Source organism: Aulostomus chinensis, chromosome 8 (genome assembly GCF_037954235.1).
Source record: "Aulostomus chinensis isolate RoL2024-O1b breed Wild chromosome 8, RoL_Achi_v1.0, whole genome shotgun sequence".
Lineage (NCBI taxonomy): Eukaryota > Metazoa > Chordata > Actinopteri > Syngnathiformes > Aulostomidae > Aulostomus > Aulostomus chinensis.
This window is the reverse complement of record NC_141327.1, coordinates 19582605-19601257: the sequence shown is the minus strand read 5'-3', so window position 1 is coordinate 19601257 and position 18653 is coordinate 19582605. Positions and strand designations below refer to the sequence as shown.

General features: G+C 41.3%; 2 protein-coding genes across 2 annotated transcripts in view; one reads left to right on the top strand and one right to left on the bottom strand.

The window, feature by feature from the left end:
- Positions 1–15061, bottom strand: part of ugt8 (UDP glycosyltransferase 8) — a 47403-nt gene extending 32342 nt beyond the window's left edge. Inside the window, exon 1 of the mRNA XM_086211546.1 lies at positions 14649–15061. The gene's annotated coding sequence lies outside the window, so the exon portion shown is untranslated. The remainder of the gene's footprint in view (positions 1–14648) is intronic.
- On the top strand, positions 1744–16878 carry spock3 (SPARC (osteonectin), cwcv and kazal like domains proteoglycan 3). Its single transcript, XM_086211548.1, has 11 exons — positions 1744–1900; positions 2076–2198; positions 9130–9169; positions 10908–11016; positions 11637–11745; positions 11869–11977; positions 12154–12258; positions 12342–12563; positions 13419–13481; positions 13628–13765; positions 14690–16878. The coding sequence occupies exons 2-11, from the start codon at positions 2076–2078 to the stop codon at positions 14839–14841; spliced, it is 1170 nt and encodes a 389-aa protein (XP_086067674.1). The 5' UTR covers positions 1744–1900; the 3' UTR covers positions 14842–16878.
- The last annotated feature ends 1775 nt before the right edge of the window (positions 16879–18653 follow it).

Here is an 18653-nt window from a genome sequence, read left to right as displayed (position 1 = left end):
TAAACATGACAAGCTGCTTGACTGGTATATCCATAAATGAGACATACACGGGGCAGACTGGTCCCAGCATAGAGACAAGCAAAAGACTCCGGCTCGTTGCTCACATACACAATCAAACACAATGTGAACAATAATACGAGTTCAGGTCAAAATTTTATAATCCAACATGCGGTTCAAGAGTTGGGTAAACACCACGGACATCATAGAGGCTGACACCTCAGCTCAGCTGAATCAGCCAGGAAGTTTTTACTGCTGTTAAAAGTTGCCACGGTGATGCTAACGGCTCAGTTTATACTGAGTGAGACCAGAGGAACTGTTGCACAGCAGTTACACAATATGAGCGTAAAAATGACTACGCCATTATGACACTTTGCTTGTTACGCAGAATCCAACAATGTTAACTGCCGAGAGCGTCTGATTCAAACTTGCCGGCATTCAGTAACATACAAGGAGCAGATAAACTCAACAGAGTCAGTGTTTTGGGGGGGGCGGTGCAGCTCAGAGGTAGCATGGCCGCCTAAAAACTGAGGGGTTGCTGGTTTGATCCTCACTTCCCCCCATGACCAGTTCGAAGTGTCCTTGAGCAAGATACTGAACCCCTAATTGCTCCTGATGACCTTGCGATGGGGTGAACCCCACCTCTCATCCAACATCAGCTGGGATAGGCTCCAGCCCCCACCCCCTGCAACCCTCAACAGGTTAGCAGTATAGAAAAGGGTTGAATGGATGGATGGGGTCAGTGTTTTACAGTAAAATGTGCCACCCATCCAACTGTCCGTTTCACACAGAAGCTGATTCAGCAGTGTTTCTACATCTACTGCTTCAAAGTGTAGCTGTTTAAAACGATTCAGCGGAGAGACACTCCAAAACTCTGGCTCATCACTCACTGACCCGCAGCTGGAGGTTAGCACAGTGTTTACAATGAGTTTGGGATCATTAAAGAAAATAAGCTCTTTGACGAAGAAAAGCTGATGAGACTTACATTGGTTTTCACAAACGAACACAACTTTTGTCATTTTTGAGGTGCAAAAGCAACAGCTCCACATGAAAAGCTAAAGCTAGGTAGCAGTGAGCTACACCGCAGACAGATGACCTCAACCTCACCACCGCCAGCTTTGCATTTCTTCTGTTTCCAGCATGATGACATTTGATCTCCGAGGCATACACCGTAGCCTTGTTCAGTCACTGTAGTCTGTATGAAGCTTGTTAGCGACTTCCATTTTTAAGACACATAAATGTATAAAAAAAAATCTTAAGAGCAGCATATTTTATGTTCTAAAAATAATATGAATACATTAAGCTAAAGGGAACCACAGACCTTAATTCAGAAATTTCTCTTTAATTTTTTTTTGTCCTGTACAACAATGTTATTTCGACGCAGGTTTTATGAATCACTGCTATATTTTATGTTCAATAAGTCCCCAATAGTGAACAATATTGGCATTAATGTAGTTAACGTTGCCAGCAGATAAAAAAAAAAATCCTACAAGCTTCTATAAATTGTTCTGATTTTGAACAATTCTCTCCAGACTTTATCACTGAATTGCCGGTAAGAGGTTTTCAGGGGGAACACACTTTTGGAAAAGGCTATTAGCTGCCCACAGTGAGCCATCATGACTATGTCCTCCGCAGGGGAGGGAGGGAGAGAGAGAGAGAGAGAGAGAGAGAGAGATTGTAAAAAAAGGGAAATAGGGACAGAGCGCGGGGGGCGCGCACGGTGTGATGCGCGCTCCCGACATTCTGCGCACAGACAGCCGGTGCGGGGAGAGAGAAAGCGAGAGAGCGAGAGCGAGAGAGGGAAAGAGAGAGAGAGAGGAGAGAGAGAGAGCGCGCTGCTATTATTACCAGTGACAGAAAACGGCAGCGAGCACATACAGTCTGGAGGAGCTGATGCGACAAGGTAGGCTGTGAGGGGGAGAAACACACCTCTGCATTCATAAATTTTAGCCTCAACGGTCGCGCTTCCCCGCTGACGTGACGCTTAACGGACTGCTTGTGCGTTTTTAACGCGCTGGCGGAGTCCTGTATAGCCTGATCTGATGTCCTCTCTCCGTGCTGTTGTTGTGTGTCCGCAGATGCTGAGCGTCGCCTTGCTGTGTGTGTGCGCCGTCGCCTTTGGACACGTCTCCGCTCGTTCGGACAGCGGCAATTTTTTGGATGATAAATGGCTGACTGGGAGATGGGATAAATTCAGAGATGTAAGTCATATTTCATTTGCTCTTGTGAGTGTGTGTTATTGTAACATTTACACCCTCACCCCACCCCCTGCATGTTCATAGCCGCCCTCATTGGTTTGTGATCATGCGCTTCTCGTTTGCTCGTTGTGTCCAAGCGACGCGTCACGGGGCCCGCTCCTGAGGTGTTTATCACACTTTAATCATTCCTCTGAGACGGTAAATAAATACACTGACCTGTGCGTGTGTGCGCGCGCGCGTTCGAGTGTGTGTATGTATGTGTGTGCGCGCGCGCGCGCGACAGCAATCCCCGGTTAAGGATACGTAAAGGCCTCAAAACACAAATGCACATCGTCTTGTTAGAGAGGCACCTTGGGCAGGTGTGAGGGAGGCCTGGATGTGATGTTTGGTTATAGAATCATCCAACAACAAGACTGAAGCAAGCAAACAGACGGACAGATATTTGTTATTATGTAATTTTACATCACTAAATACAGTAATTGACAATTAAACACACTGCCACTTACCTGTGGGGATATTAGAGGTATCTTACGAGATTCCACAGCCTTGTGAGGTCCAACAGTGGAGCTGTGTTTGGGTTGGAATTGATGTGGCTGGTTATGCTAATGGTGACTGTCTTCAAATAACAGGCTTCAACAAGGTGCTGTCATCAGCCATTACTCTGACATGTTTAAGGCCCCTTAGCTCTGCAGCTAATTGCCATGGCACATAGCTCAAAAAAGATATATTCATGGGTTAAACTTCATTAAACATTTTAATCGGTACATGAGAGGGAATGCTTGATATACAGGAGCTTGGACCATTAATTTGGGGTTTGGACAATGTTTTTGGTAGAAAGTTATGTAACAGCTGTAGATTACAGGTAGAGGACGGTGGTAATCACCACCATTGTTTGGGAGTGAATGTCACAAATTGCAGAAAGCAATGAAAGGAGATAGTTCGTGTCTCCATTATAGTGTGGTATGGATTTGACAGGCCTGAAGTGTATTTCTTTGATGAATATCTTGCCTCAAACCACAAAAGCAGAAATGTTTTGCACTTGCTTGTACTTGCACACACACACACACACACACACACACACACACACACACACACACACACGGTTAAATGCACTAGAGATAATGCACCTTTCACTCACACCTGCTTTAATGAGTACTTTACATCCAGCTACACTTACGAATTCATTTTTTTCTTTGAATTACAAAGAGAAAACACAAAAGCATTCTTGGTAATTTACGCCGCCCCCCCCCCCACCCCACCCACAATAAAAGGCGAGTGTTGTCTTTTGAAGATGTGCATTGTTTTTGTCGTTCCAAAACTGTGAGCCCGCGTAAAACACCTTCAGTCCCACTATGGATCAGGATTATGCAAATGATGACCAAAGCTGGAGACCAAATGTGATTGGCAATGTGCTGTGCGAGTTAAGATGAACTCTTTTTGATAGTGTGTGTGTAATTTTGTGTGTGTGAGAGAGAGAGAGAGAGAGAGAGAGAGAGAGATCCACTCTGAGTCTATAAATACCCACAATAGCACTTAGTGAACATTAGAAACAATTAACCTTATGAGACCAGAGCGGCAAAGATAGCGAGATATACCTACATTTGCGTACTTCTCTGTATTTTCCTTTTTTTAAATCACACTTTGGTTGTTTGCCATATCGTGACACCAATACATCCACATGGGAATGCATCAGCACTTTATTATATTAGAGAACATAACGCTTAAGAAAAGTCCATTCATGTTTGTCGACAATCACTCTCGTATCACCCTGATGCTTCCAGTTGAACCGAGGATAATAACCTTTTACAAATAGAGGGATTGTGGTGTGATATACAAAAGACGTTGTATGTAATTTCTTTATTTATATATCAAGACAACAGCCTACCCGTTGCTGCTATTTGGAGCTTTGTGAAGTATCAGTATCGATAAGAAGTTACGCTTGAGATTAAAGTATTTGCAAACTTAACTAGCGATGACACTGGGACAAAGTGACTGTATTTATCACATTTTAAAATGTATATATTAGTTAGTCAGTATATCAGCTTTTATGTTTTTCTTTTTTCCCCAACTAGAATTGATTAATTTTTAGTGGTGATGTGATCTGATTCCCATGCATTGTCATGCATGTGCTGTACTGACAATTCATGTAAATGTACATTTACAAAGGACCAGAAGTTGATTCTCCACATTGCGCTGCTTATTTGTGCAGTTCTCATTACTGTAGTCTCAACTACACATTCTTTACATGTTAAAAGAGCAACATAATTTGTTAAATGATCAATTTGAACCTAGTAGCCACAAAGGAAATACTTTTGGGAAAAAAAAAAGACTAGCCAATATATTTACGAATGCAACCCAATCTTCTTGTTTATTTCCTGACTTCCAGACCAACTCATAATGTGATTATTTATCCTGTCGCTAGGCAGGAGTCTGCATCTTAAATTACTTTGTTTCAGCACTATTTTACTCTTGCGATTAATTAAGAACACTATCTGGTAGTCTTTGCCAAACCCTTGTTTTAATGTGATTTAAATTGTATATTTCAGGCATGTACTGCCACTTTCATCTTTCAGCGAGAGCCATAAGTGGGTCTCCTGCTAAGTGCGCTAGATAGGATCTTGGCTACTGATTTAATGCAAGTCCTGTTAGGATGGCTGGAGAGGCCCCGGGGCTCTCTGTGCTGCACTGGTGCCATCTCAATTTTTAGACATTCTGCTTCGCTTACTGGACCTTGGCTAGCGTACAGCACTGGCATCGGGTAAAAAGAAAAGCTGTGGAGGAAGGTAGGTTTTAACAATGAAAGGGAAAAACCCAGTAGAGGAGGTGTGATGAAGAGCATGACACATCTTGTGTTTACAAGCCTCACTGGAACAGATGACCTGTCCTCTCCCCTCCCCTCCTCTCCCATCCTCTTTTCCTCTCTTCTCCCCTCCTCTCCTATCCACTCCTTTCCTCTCCTCTCCTCTTCTCTCCTCCTCTTTGTGTGCTTTCATTGTGCGTGTCTGTCCTGTGTTGTTTGACTTGCGGAGGGTGAATGATGTAGAGAAGGTACAGACCTTGAGGCCTTTTCCACTTCAAAGCACCTCAATGTGGATTTGTGTGTGTGCGTGCGTGTGTGTGTGCGTGTGCATGCTACTGCGTGCGACAAGCTTGAGCAAGACAGCCAGAGTCAGTACAGTGAAAACATGCATATATTTCCTCTGTTGGACATTAGCAGGAAGGCAGAGGGGAGAGAGGAGGAAGCCATTAGAGTACAATTAGCGGGGGGGGGGGGGCATGATCTGTGAAAATATGACATAAAGGCGCATGTTAGTGAGTAATTATGCAAAAGAAATAACAAATATGCATGTTAGCGTAATTAAGATGAGAGCCACGTATTTTAGGTATTTGTTCACGTGTGCGATAGAGGGGAACAGAGGTGGAACGAGATGGAGAGATAAATTGAATACTTGCTATTTTTAGAGTACACTCAGGAGGCTATTAGACCTATTGTTGAATTTTGGGTTTTCTCTGGATTTGGAAAGTGGGTGGCTGGTTGCATGTGCAGTAAAGTGCATTCCTCTTCTTGTTATTTAATGTTTTGTAGTTCTGACAGATTCTGGATACAGTCAGTTGCTGTGGTGATGAGATTGTTTGTGTGTGGATGTGCATATGTGTGGGTTTTAGTGTACATTTGTGCATGTGCGTGTGTCTGTTGATTCTATTAAGCACTGCAAGCACTTTAGTTGTCTTGTCTTGGTCTCGAGGGTCTGGATCCCCTGCCCCCAATGATGCAATGTACTTTGTAGTCAAGCAGTATAAAAATGCCCATTTAACTCTGGACTTTAGATCCTTTGCCACATCAACATCATCCAACTGTGTATGTCAAAAGATTCAAATTAAACTAATTTCGTGTATCTTTATATCAACTTCCAATGCTTTTTTTTTCGTACTTCCAGGAAAACAAAACATGTACTTCAACTAATAATTTCATGGAAATGATGAGTTTAGACACTTGTGATATGGGTAGTATGTCAATGTGTATTTTGGAGCGAGTCTCCAACTCCAGCGTTCCAATCAAACCCCTCCCTGTATTTTTTTTTCCACCTTTCCATCCTGTTTCACTCGAAAACACGTCACAATATGACAGACACTGCCACATGCCACTTCAGCTGGATTTTAATTCGAGATCTCTTTGACAAAAACAGCAGAAAAAAAGAGGTTTATCGTCATTGAATTTCCTGGTAATGTAGGAGGAAGCGAGAAAATAAAACGGAGTTTCAGAAGGGTCAGCAACGAAGGATAAGAAGGAGACATTCATAAAGGGGGGGGGGCAAGAGCTGACCTGGTTGACATAAGAGAGAGTGAGGTGGGGAGGCGAGAAGGGGACTTTGGAATTAAAATGTCATGGTTTTTTTTAGATATAACACCGATCCAGGGGCAAATAAGCATCCAGTCGAGGGGTGTTCGGCATAAATGAAAAATACTGCACATGCTGATGCATTCACACACGTAAACACACACTTAATTACCTCTCAGTGAGACCGACAAACTGGTTCAGAATAGTTGTGCTCAAGCACAATTTGCAAACGCAGAATGAAGAATTATTTGATGGAGTAAAAATAAATCTCTTGCGTTGAAAGACTCATGGTGAACAACATGAATTGCAATGCAATCAAAATAACTGATGACCAAATAATTAAGGAACGAATGATGTTGGAATAGTTTACAATAAGTAAAAAAAAAAAAAAAAAACAACGAGATCATGAGCTGCAGCTCAGGAACTTTGATGGTGTGCATTTCCTCCAGAGGTGACAACAGGAAATGTGACCGTCACATCGCTTCTGACGGACAACAATCACAAGATTTTGCCGATTCTTTCATTGTAAACACAGTTTGACTTCCACAAAGAAATTTAACAAAACAAACAACAACAACAACAACAAAAAAAACCTTCATTTTTCACAGGCCGATTTAAAAAAATCCTGTTTAAATTGATCTCAAATCAAATGCGTTTGCAGCTTGTGGCATTCTGTTGATTACGTCACTGCAAAAAAGCTATGCGATGCAACATACAGTGACTGTGTTGCTCCACTCTCAGATCCCAGCGCGTACACACTTCAATTATTAAGTTCAAAATACTTTGCTCTTGTTTCTACATGCAGAATTTATTTAGTTTTTGGGATCAAATTGAAGTTGTGTTTAATCGCATTGTAACACAAAATCCAAAGATATTTGCTCAAAAAGAATACTCTGATCCAGAAGTCTCCACTGCAATAATGTTTACAGCTATCAAACTTTACAGTCATTTGGCTCCAAAATCAAAATTTTAATAGCTGTTGGCATTGAATTCTGCTTTGTGGAATGATATCCAAATCCCCTTCAAGGGCCTCAACACAAACTTGTGTCAACAAAATGGAACAAGAAGTTTGAACCTGTCCTACATCATTAGCCTATTTACTACATAAAAAAAACAACTTTTATTTCACAATATAATAATGAAATGGGGAGTTTTAATGGTGATATGTAGTTTAAAGGATTTTAGTTTTGACAAAGATACAACATAGTTTTGAAGGACAGTTTTGCTCATTCTGAGCGTGATGTATACTATAATTGCTAATCACTTGCACGTTATACCACATATTATCCTTTTTTTTTTTTTACAATCATTTGTTAAATACAGAAGTAATTGTTATTGTCGTAGTGTCAGAAGAGTTACAATGTTATTTTTAAAGCTGTCTGTACATGTCTGAAGTGAGAGGTAATTGTGTTGAGAAATTATTCCACTGTGCAAAAAGACCAAAAGAACTTCCAAGTCATCTTGGACAGACATTCACTTTCTGCTTCTTTTTTTTAATACACATTATATATATATATATATATATATATATATATATATATATATATTTTTTTTTAGGAGCCCTTCCTTATTTCAGTCTTAAATTAAGTTTGATAAATTCAGTCATTGGAGATTTCCACAACATCAGACCATACATATCTGCAGGGCTTCAAAAAGGCTGGATAAGACACTCGTCTCTCTTTTCAGGCACAGTGTGGGATTTATTCTTTTCCCGTTGCCCCTCCCTCCCTATTTGTTCTGGCATGTAGCTTTGCACAAGTCAACAAGAAAAAGAAAGAAAGAGTATATTTTGTTGTCTGAGTCATAATAAATCAAGCGCCGGAGCTGCAGGTTCAATCTGTAGATTCGAATAATATTTGTCTTTGTTACTGGTACATATATATTGAGTCATTGTAGTTCTACTCATGACTATTTTGGTCTCCAGATGAATTGAAATCATTTTAGAAAGTGACGTCAGCTACTTAATCACGCAGTGGGGTGGGTGCGGGCACTGGCCTCCCAGCTTGGGACAAGCCGATAGGGTCATGGAGGAGGCGGGGTGTGGTTGTGTTCAGGATAAAGGAAACTTTTTATTATCATCAATCAAGTTTGGGGGAATTCTTCGAAATAACTCATGTTGCTACAGGCATATTTATGTCTTTCTGCAGTGCAAATTTTTACCAGTCGCAATTAAAATCTCAAGAGGTTTTAAAAGCCCCTTAAAAAGCCCCTTGGCTGATGTCTCCCAACTTTAATCTTACAGTTGAAAAGCACTCTTGGATGTCAATTTTTCCTTTCTAATCATTAGATTGATTTATTGGTTGATCAGATATCCTCCCACTGATGAGCAGGGCGAGTCCATGCATGCACTCTGCTTTTTCTATCATCACACCATATTGCACGCTCTGTGTGTTATTTAATAGTTATATTAAAAAAAAAAAAAAACTAACAAAAAATCAATTGTTTTTCTTTTTCCCTGTAATGCCTTCCCCTAAAGGAAGTGGAGGTTCGTATGACTGTTCCATGTCGTGTAGCGTCTCCAGATCTGTCTGGAGACGTTAGTTCAACAATACTTTATGACTTCTTTTCTTTCTTAAATCGTAAATTTTCTTTCAGGAACCTGGAACATGGACTCCATCCAAGCCCTTTGATCAAGGTGGGTATACTGTATGAGTGAGAATTGGTGATAAGGACACATTGCAGTTTTAGAAAATAATTGGAATTTCACATCTCAACGTGCAACGGTAGCCGCACCAAAACTGCGTGTATTAAAAAAATGTGAAAATTACCATCGCTAATTGAGACGCTTTCATCCACTTTAGGGGGATGGAATAGCATCCAAAGAATAAAAAAAAAAAAAATTAACCAAAAAAAATTTTTTATCTCTGAATGTAAAAGCACAGTCTCATATTTGGCATCAGTTAACTCATTTGATCAAAATTACGTGAGAAATAAAATCCTGAATCAACTCGATTTTTCTTCTTTCCTCATTTACAAAAATCCTGATTTTGACTGTCGAAGTGTGTTTTTCCATGTGATCTGAAGTCCAATCCCCACCGACTTGTCAAATGTCAAAACCAATCAAAATGCATGTTGGGGTATTTTTCCTTGACAGACTAAACGCAGTTGCTGGTCATTAACGGGTTAAGTTCATTGAAGGGAGGACTTCAGCACCATGCATCACTGCAGGTGTACCAATCGATTTACCTCAAGTTATCATGTCAGTTCCATTTTGCCTCGCAGGAATTTAAAAGCTCTTGGAGACGTTGCTTGAAACGTGGAGACAAATCAGCATTAACCTTGTTATCGTTCTGCTGACAATAATAAGATAAGAGTTAACCACAGGAAAAAAAAAGATGGAAATGAACTCATCAGTTATTTCAGGATTCAACCAAACATGCAGTACATGTACTCTCATTTACATACAGTACAGCATTTTTAGCTTTTTTAATCTGATATACTTGGAGAACCCACTTCTCCTTGGGATACTGACCGGCTGATTGATGTAGAACATCAAATACCAGAGTGACTTTGTGTTCTTTAATCACCCTCACTTACCATTCTATTACAGATCAAGTCACATCTAGGAACACCGACTCTCACTTACCGCTGTATCCTCAAACACACACGTACATCCACACACATGGGGAAACAATAGCATTAGATAGTACATTGGAGGATGGAGGCAGGATAATCTGCCAAAGCTGCTCAGGGATTACAGTAAGGTTCTTTACTGGAGAGGTCATTCACCAACTGCTCTCAGATCCAATGAGGGCTGTAGATCCTGCACATAGGTGCAGCGCTGCAGGCTGACTTGAGATCAGATCTAGTTAGCGAGCTGCAACCGACAAAGATCACACCCTGGACCGAAGAATCAGATCTAAAATCAGCTCTAGTTTTAAAAGCTCGATATGGCCTTCACCTGTGAGATCTGATACCAGATCAGTTTGAGGATCTCTGGCAAGAGCGCACATGAGACTGGCAGTCAGTTCAAGCTGATGTGAGGTCAGAATTAACTTCTATAACTGGTTCCATCTGTTTTTAGCTGTAAGGATACTTAATGGTATTACAGCTTGGACTTCCAACGTGAGAGAAACATTGCCAGTCGTGGCAAGAATTAACACTCAGAGACAGCTGTCGAACACATCGCTCGGATGGAGGAAAATGAAAGGAAGTACATGGTTTACTTAAGAATCGCTGATACAGGATTTGAAAGAACAAAAGGGACATTTAATCTTAGATTTTGTTCTTTGTTTATGGTCCGGGGCTTAATCTTTCTATGAAGGGCTTTAAAGAAAGCGGATGTATTTTGCTAACAAACACATATAGTGTCCACACAGTTAAAAGAGTTCTCATTCTCTTCTTTTTTTGTGTGTGTGTGCGTGTGTTTTCAGGCCTTGATCCTGCCAAAGACCCCTGTCAGAAGATTAAATGCAGTCGCCACAAGGTGTGTGTGGCTGAGGATTATAAAACAGCCACTTGTGTCAGCCAGAGGAGAGTTAGGTAATGAACACGCACACTTGCTCTTTTAAGCAGTGCTGTTTTCTCGCTGCCCGTCAGGGGTTTCCATGACAAAGCCACAAAATCAAGGAATGTCACTAAATTAAGAGTAAACCTCTGTTAATTCTCATCTCTTCATGCTTCTTTTCCTTTCTGATGCTGTGCGATAAACAGTCGATAAACTCCTCTGGAGTGACTGTTTATCACTTTTTCCAGCTGGTCCAACTTGGTTGCTCTGCTCTCTGGGGACTGTTGTGTGACATTACTGTTTAGTCCAATTACCCCAGCACTGGTACTGCTTTACAACGGACCTAGAGTCCTGCCAAGTGATGTGAATGGGCTTTGTATGAGTGTGTGTTTCTGTCTGGGACATTGCAGACTGGACAGAGGACAGTAACGCCATACTGACCTCATTTTCCCATTCTTAGCAACCACACAATTACCACCGCGCAGCGCTATCAAAATCAGAATATAATCGCACATAAATCCTAAATCCTTGTCTCATTTCTGAACAAGACAATACAACATAGATTCAAAATGCTTAGAGGATATCAGACGGTGATGAAATAGTGAGTATGCTGGTGAATTTCTCATTTTCTGTCCTATGTTCCAAATGACTCTAGTTTTAAAGACGCCAATTTGTACCAGAGTCCTGGTTCCAAGTGCAAACCCTGCCCGGTGGTTCACCCTTCCCCTGTCTGTGGAACTGACGGGCACACCTACTCCACAAAGGTACCCACACATTTGCATCATCTCTTCATCTCACACCCACAATACAGACAGTCACATTTTTCCATTTCCTCTCGATGCGACACACATCCTGATCTAACTTCCTCTTCTGTCTGTCTTTCTCAGTGCAAGTTAGACTACCAGGCATGCATCACAGGAAAAAAGATTTCCGTCAAGTGTCCTGGCATGTGTCCTTGTCCCTCTCAGCCTGAAGAGAGTTCTGCAGAAAAGAAAGGTAGAGGGAAGACACGCATGGCTGCACACTGCAAACTAAGATGCGAAGAATCAGCACATACCCATGAATCACCCTAATGAACAAGACCGTGATATCCTAGCTCATGTTCAAGCTCCTCATTATTGGGACAATAACGCAACACTTTATCATCATTAGTGTGTGTTGTTGTTTCTCAGTGTGCAGTGAGTCGGACCTGAAGGAGGTAGTGAGCCGTCTGAGAGATTGGTTCAGAGTCCTGCATGAGAACGGCAACCACAAGAGAGTCAAGATCCAGAAGAGCAGTGAGTCACGGCATTTTTAAAAACATTGTTATGACCCGGCTAAGGTCGCGATAACTAACATCCACCCCGTCTTCTACCCTCAGAGTTTGAGGTCGGGGCATCACCGATTTGTAAAGATCCTCTTGGATGGATGTTCTCTCGCCTGGACATAAACTTTGACCTCCAGCTTGACCAATCAGAGATTAGGAGCCTCTACTTGGACAAGAATGAGCCATGTTCCGATGCATTCTTTAAATCCTGCGATACACATGCTGACAAAGTTATAACCAGTTCTGAGTGGTGCACGTGCTTCCAGAGGTACACAGGTAATGGCCACACGCATTCTCCTCTGAAATACACAGTATGTGCCAACTACTGACATGAACTCAATCTTAATGTAGAGAAAACAACACATTTATTTCAGTGGTCAAATTGGACAAAATTTGTGTCATTTTTGCCGTCACAGTAGCTCTGTACTCAGTAAGTTTATTTCTGATCTCATATGGTACAAAAAATACAATAAATCAGACAATCAGAAAGGTTTTTAACATCCTGAAGATGTGTAGTCCCTTTCTTAGAAAAGGTAAATGGTAAGGAATATATTCCATAAACAGTCAGTTATACGTGTACACATCTGCCAGAATTAAAATACGAGCTGGTTCAACTTGAACCAGTTTATTATAGTCTTGCACATGCAGATTTTTGAGAAATACAGGATTATTAGCAGCATTCTGCATTTACTCGTAAAGTACATTGTTTTAGATGATCAGGCTGATCATGTTCTCCTATCTCCTCCTTCACTGTAACACAACTTAAATCATCTCTAAGCCTCTAAGTCCAGGTTCTCTTTAGTAAATCAGTGATTTTACTGCAGCGGTGACTGCACCCACCCACTCAGACTCTAATGTGAGGCTTCCAGCTATGAAAGAACAGAATAGTGGAGTCTTTCTTTTAGATAAACTCCACAATAGTAATAAAATTAGATTACACTGCATTGCATTCACCTACTATATAAATAATGTTGGTAGTAAAGATATTTATGAGTGTCTGGAGCTCCTTTTTTAAAAGGCAGCAGGACAACAAAAAGCTTAACAACAGCAAAAAAGTACAGAATGTTGGCAAAGTTAACACAAATAGACGTTTGCCGTTTGTTACCAGAGTCCCTCGTCTTTTCTTTTCAGATTCCCCTTGTAAAACAGAGCTGTCCAGTATCAACAAAAAGCAAGCAGGAAAGAAGCTGCTCGGTGAGACACACACACACACACACACACGCACACATGCGTGCACACACACTCACACACGCAAGCGTGCGCACACACACGCCTACTCACAAGCTGTGTTTCACTCTGACTTATTATGTTCATCTGTGTGTTTTGGCTTGTGTGTATAGGTCAGTATCTGCCTTCCTGTGATGAGGAGGGTTACTACAGGTCCCACCAGTGTCACAGCAGCAGCGGTCAGTGCTGGTGTGTGGATCGCTATGGTAACGAGGTGGCTGGCTCACGCACTCATGGCCCAGCAGACTGCGGTAGGCAAAAAAAAAAAACTCAGCGGACAATAGGCTGTCATGGTTCTGTGCTTGTGAAAGAGGACAAAGAAAGGAGGTTGGCTTCTTTAGTTAAGGCATCAGGAAAGAAATCAGGCTTCATGTTCGCATTAATACTTCTGTTATTCTATGAAATCAGTCTCCACATCATATAAGTGCAATAAAACTGAACTTTCTTGCGATTGAATTCCTCTGTCCCTTCAGTTTGTGGAAGCAGCTTTCAACAGCGCTGAGAAAATCATTCAGCACTAGTCAGGTCATCTTTTGAGATATGAAGACTTGACCCGGTGAATTTTTGTGCAGGCGAATCCTAAACGAATGAGACTACAATTAATCAGTACAATTTTTCTATTCTAATTCAGTCAACCATTCTGTCCATCAGTTCAAAGGGCAGAGCGATAGCATATCTTCCTCCACAAGCCATCAAAAGTGAAAATAACCCCTGAACCTCTACAGATCTTCTGTAACACACAGACTTTTCCAGCTAGCATGATTTGAAGAGGTCGGGTCGATCTGTTCCATTCGGCAGTGCGTCTCACTGTGTCGATTGCTTCAGTTCACTTGAGCTAAAGTGTTGTGACTTGATGCGAATTGCTGAGTTAACTTTTAACAGGGACAGTATTGATGCATTTGTAACTGTTAGCTTTATTAGCGTGTTTATTTTGGTGGTTGGTCCTACATGAATCTCCTGCCACAGCCTGTCTGCTCTCTCTTCCTCTTGTCTCCGCTCCGTCCTTCCTCTTTTTATCCACCCAGTTTCCATACATCCACGATATGCTGTGGATCACTGGTGGTAAACCAGTCAAACCAGATGCTGAGGACAGCTTTAGAGTTAAGAATGAGAATCATCCCCAAAAATGCCTACCTTCTTTAATCCTTTTTCTGGGGGGGTTACTCTGTTTCCAGGTGTGATTTTAGAGTCTTCTGGGGACCTCGGCAGCGGAGACTCCATGTTCACGGATGATGACGAAGATTCCTTCGTCCTCAATGACCAGGCTGGAATGGACGATGAGGACGACGAGGACGACGATGACGACAATGATGAATATCTGTCGTAATTTTTCAAAAAAAAGAAAAGAAAAAAAAGAGAAAACTGTTTGGTCAAACTGCACGTTTATAGGTGACTACCCAGGCAGATACGTAATCGTACTAACAGCCCATGGACTACTCTCTGTGTATTGTTTGTTCATAAGTTAAAAAAAAAATATATTCCTGGTTTTTGGTTTCCTGTCAAAGTATAAAATATGATGGCACTTGTTCACTTGCCAACCAGAGAATATGACAAGGACTAGTCGATAACCAAATCCAGTGCTTTGGATTTGGTCACATGTGCAAAGACCTCTCCCTTACATTGGACAGTCCATGTCTTCTAGTGTGTCCTGTCCTTGTGCAGTACTCTGACGCCTGAGTGTGTTGATGCCTGAGGCGCAGTGTTTTAAGAGATCCCCCGCCCCCCTTCATTCTTCCATCCCCACCCCCTTTTAGTCCTAATCCAATGTTCCTGTGTATAGGTGGGATGTTGATGATGTAGATAAGAGAATATTGCACTCTTTAGATTTCTTTTGATCTTGATTTGTAACTGTGACTGTAACTGTGTGGAAAAAAAAACAAGATAAGAGTTTGACATGCTTCATTTGGAGAATTAAGGCAAAAACACAGTACAAGTTGGATAAAAGCCCAACATGCTTGCTGTTTCCACTGAGACAACAATCAAGTCAAATCATCTCAAAGGCTCTGCTGCAAGGAGAGACAGATTACTGCTGGAAGGGGGAAAAAATTATTATCTATTTTTCTAATCCATTGTCGGATGAATGCATAAGATGAAACAGATTTGTTGTAGCACGTCTAACACTGCGTGATGTTGTTTTTACTCCGAACCAGAAGCTGAAGCCTTTGTGAAACTATAATGGAGCTTGAGGTTGGAAAAATTCCCTCAAGCATGAACAGAGGAAACAACACAGCTAGAAAAAAGAAGAAAAAAAAATCTGTGTGTTGACTGACCTTTAATGTGTCAGCGAGCTCAAAGAACACCTCATGATCAGAGGAAAATGTGGTGTAGACATTGGAAATTATACGATATGAGTCTCGGGTTTAAGATGATTTGAGCACACAGAGCGTAAGAGAACAAATCTGCGTCGTAGTGAGACCGCAGAGCCATGCAGATGTGTTGAAAATGTCTGGCAGGGGATAAAGGTTAAGGCGTGCCTTTTAATATTAAGGACAGGAAATGGTAAGAATGAGAGGAGCAGGCTTACTGAACTAAACCTGACTTAAGCTCATCATTAAACTGCATAAGAGTGGCTTTACTGTCAAGCTCCGATACTACTTGGTTTTATGGCTTGCGTATTGATGGTGTTACCTATAGGCCAGATCTTTTGATTTGTTAGGATTGCTAGAATGTAGAAAAGCACAGAGATATTTAGCAGTTAAGGTATACAAACACTTAGATTCTGCTGGATTTGACAACGTTTTATATATTAGTACACTGACTAGAGACAGCTTTGGTTTAGACAGCTTTATATGAAAAAAAAACGAGAAAAAGATTAGAATCTTTTGGTGTTTACTTTGTTCCAAGAGCTTGATTTGTACTTGATCTGCGCTAACTACCTATCGTAGGATATCTGTCGGGGTTGAAATCGGAAACTGATCCCACATTTGTGTGTTCTTGATAGCGTTTATGCAAATCTGGGATCAGCTGTACTCCTGGTAACTTTCAATTATTAAACATGCCGTTTGGCTTCAAACATCTCTTGAGATTCCATGTTAAGACCTGAAAAGTGCCATCTAACTGCCCCCCCCCTTTTTTTTTCTTTTCTTTTTGTCTCTCTCTACTTCACCCCTTTTAACATGGAATTTCACTCCACTTTACGAACTGGAGATATTTCAGTCTTAAAGCGTTTTTGTTTCATGAGTGTGATGACGTGCAAATCATTTTTGATGACCTCAGACACTGTAGCCACTCTCAACCAATCACACACACTGTCATCACAGCTCCGATAGTGTTAAAAAAAAAAAAAGGTTCTGATGCATTTTTTTTTTACAGTGTATGTATGATTTGCTGAAATAAAAAGCTATATTGACCAATGTTTGCTTGACCACATTGTCACGAGTTTTACTGAGTGGACAGACAAGTTTCTGTTCCATGTCTCGTGTTTCAGTTCTTCGTCCATGCTGGTTTTCTCAGGGAACGATGCAGAAGTTGTGGGCGTTTCATGATATAGGGGAAGTTAGGGACTGTGAAATTTTTTTAAAAAGTACTTAGGAGTCCAAAACATGGAGCAGTTGGTGATTCCTGTGAATAAAACGACTCCAAATCTGCAATAAGTGGGAGTGTGTATGCATGACTTCAAACCAATTTAAGTGACAAACTTGCTTGTTTATAGGCAGTGAGTTGTGTGTGCAAGAACATTGCTGCATTATGTAGGAGAGGAGCAGGTTAATATTTTATGGCTCAGCGTTCATGCATAAGCACACACACGGCAACATACGTAAACATATGAAGCGGAGGATATATAAACATTTCTTGACCTGGACAAGTCTTTTTTTGTTATTGTTGTTTTGTTTGTTTTTGTTCATCACACTTTTAACTATACGAGTGTGTGTTTGTGCGTGTTGGCGACAGCTCCAGATAGGGAAGTCGCTGGGTAAATATCAAATGTTCATTCTCACACGCTTTTCCTTCTCCCTGTATGTGTTGACTATAGAAATGTGGCCTGATATAATCTCTGTGGCTTATTTCCATCCTGTCGTTGGAGAAGGTCCAAAAAAAAAAAAAAAAAAAAAACTCCGCCAATGTATGAGGAGGAGACAGAATGACTGGGTGCTGATGGGAAATGCCTCAAATTGCAGGAAGCACTTTTAATGTTCAGGCTTGTTCTTGGATAAGTATTATGGAAGTTATTTAATCATGTTTTTATGCTGCATAAAGCTTGACCACAAGTTGTGCACTTATGTAATTAATTCATATTTAAATACAATTATACATAGCAGTACATGTAATACACGTATCAATAATCATTGAAGTTTAATCTGGAAGCATTATTCCAGCAGCTAGAGGAAAAGTCTCATATGTTCTCCTTGTTTAAGTATCCACAAACTGGACACAGTGTCAGTCAGCGTCTGGCCAACGTGGAGCCTAAAGAGGTGCCAGCGTGTCCAAATTATTTGATACAAGTGGATATTAAATGGTTTTGCGGAAGATTGTTTCATCCCGCTGGGTTCTAAGACAATTTATCTTTCGTACAAGGTTGGTTCTAGGGATGCCGCCCATCCACTGGCTATGTTGGGAGTGTTTACGGGAATCTGGTGACGTGGAAGTCTTTACTGTCACAGCAGAACTTGGTTGCATTCAATTTGAGATCCAGCTCCACCTGAATGAGTTTTGCCATCACAAAGGTCTTGAGACAGCACATAGCTCAAGCCTGGGGGTGGGAGAAATAGGAACAAGCTTTTTTTTTTTCCTTTTCCATAACAAAGGCAGCACTCATCTGTCCATCCTAGTCCTCGGCCCTTAGCTATGCCACAGCGCCAGTGGTCTCTTTCTGTAAATTCGTTGTGCCTTGCCTTTTGAGGTGAGACAGCGGTGTAACCCAATCACTTGTGCCCACAGTGAGATCCCTCACATAAAGGTCTTCCCTGATTGTGACTGGAACCCTGAGTGGGTGGAGAAAAACACCTTCACACTGCAGACTGGAATGGTTGCAACAGCAAAGGTGTAGGTGCCAGTTGCTCTTTTACCACCCAACAGAGTCCCCAAATTGCGGAACGTGGCTGCAGATTTTCTGTTGTCCACCTGCTGCACTGTCTTCTCAAAATCAACCCTAACACAATTCACGAGGTGTCAGATATGCAAGTATACATTGTTTTTACC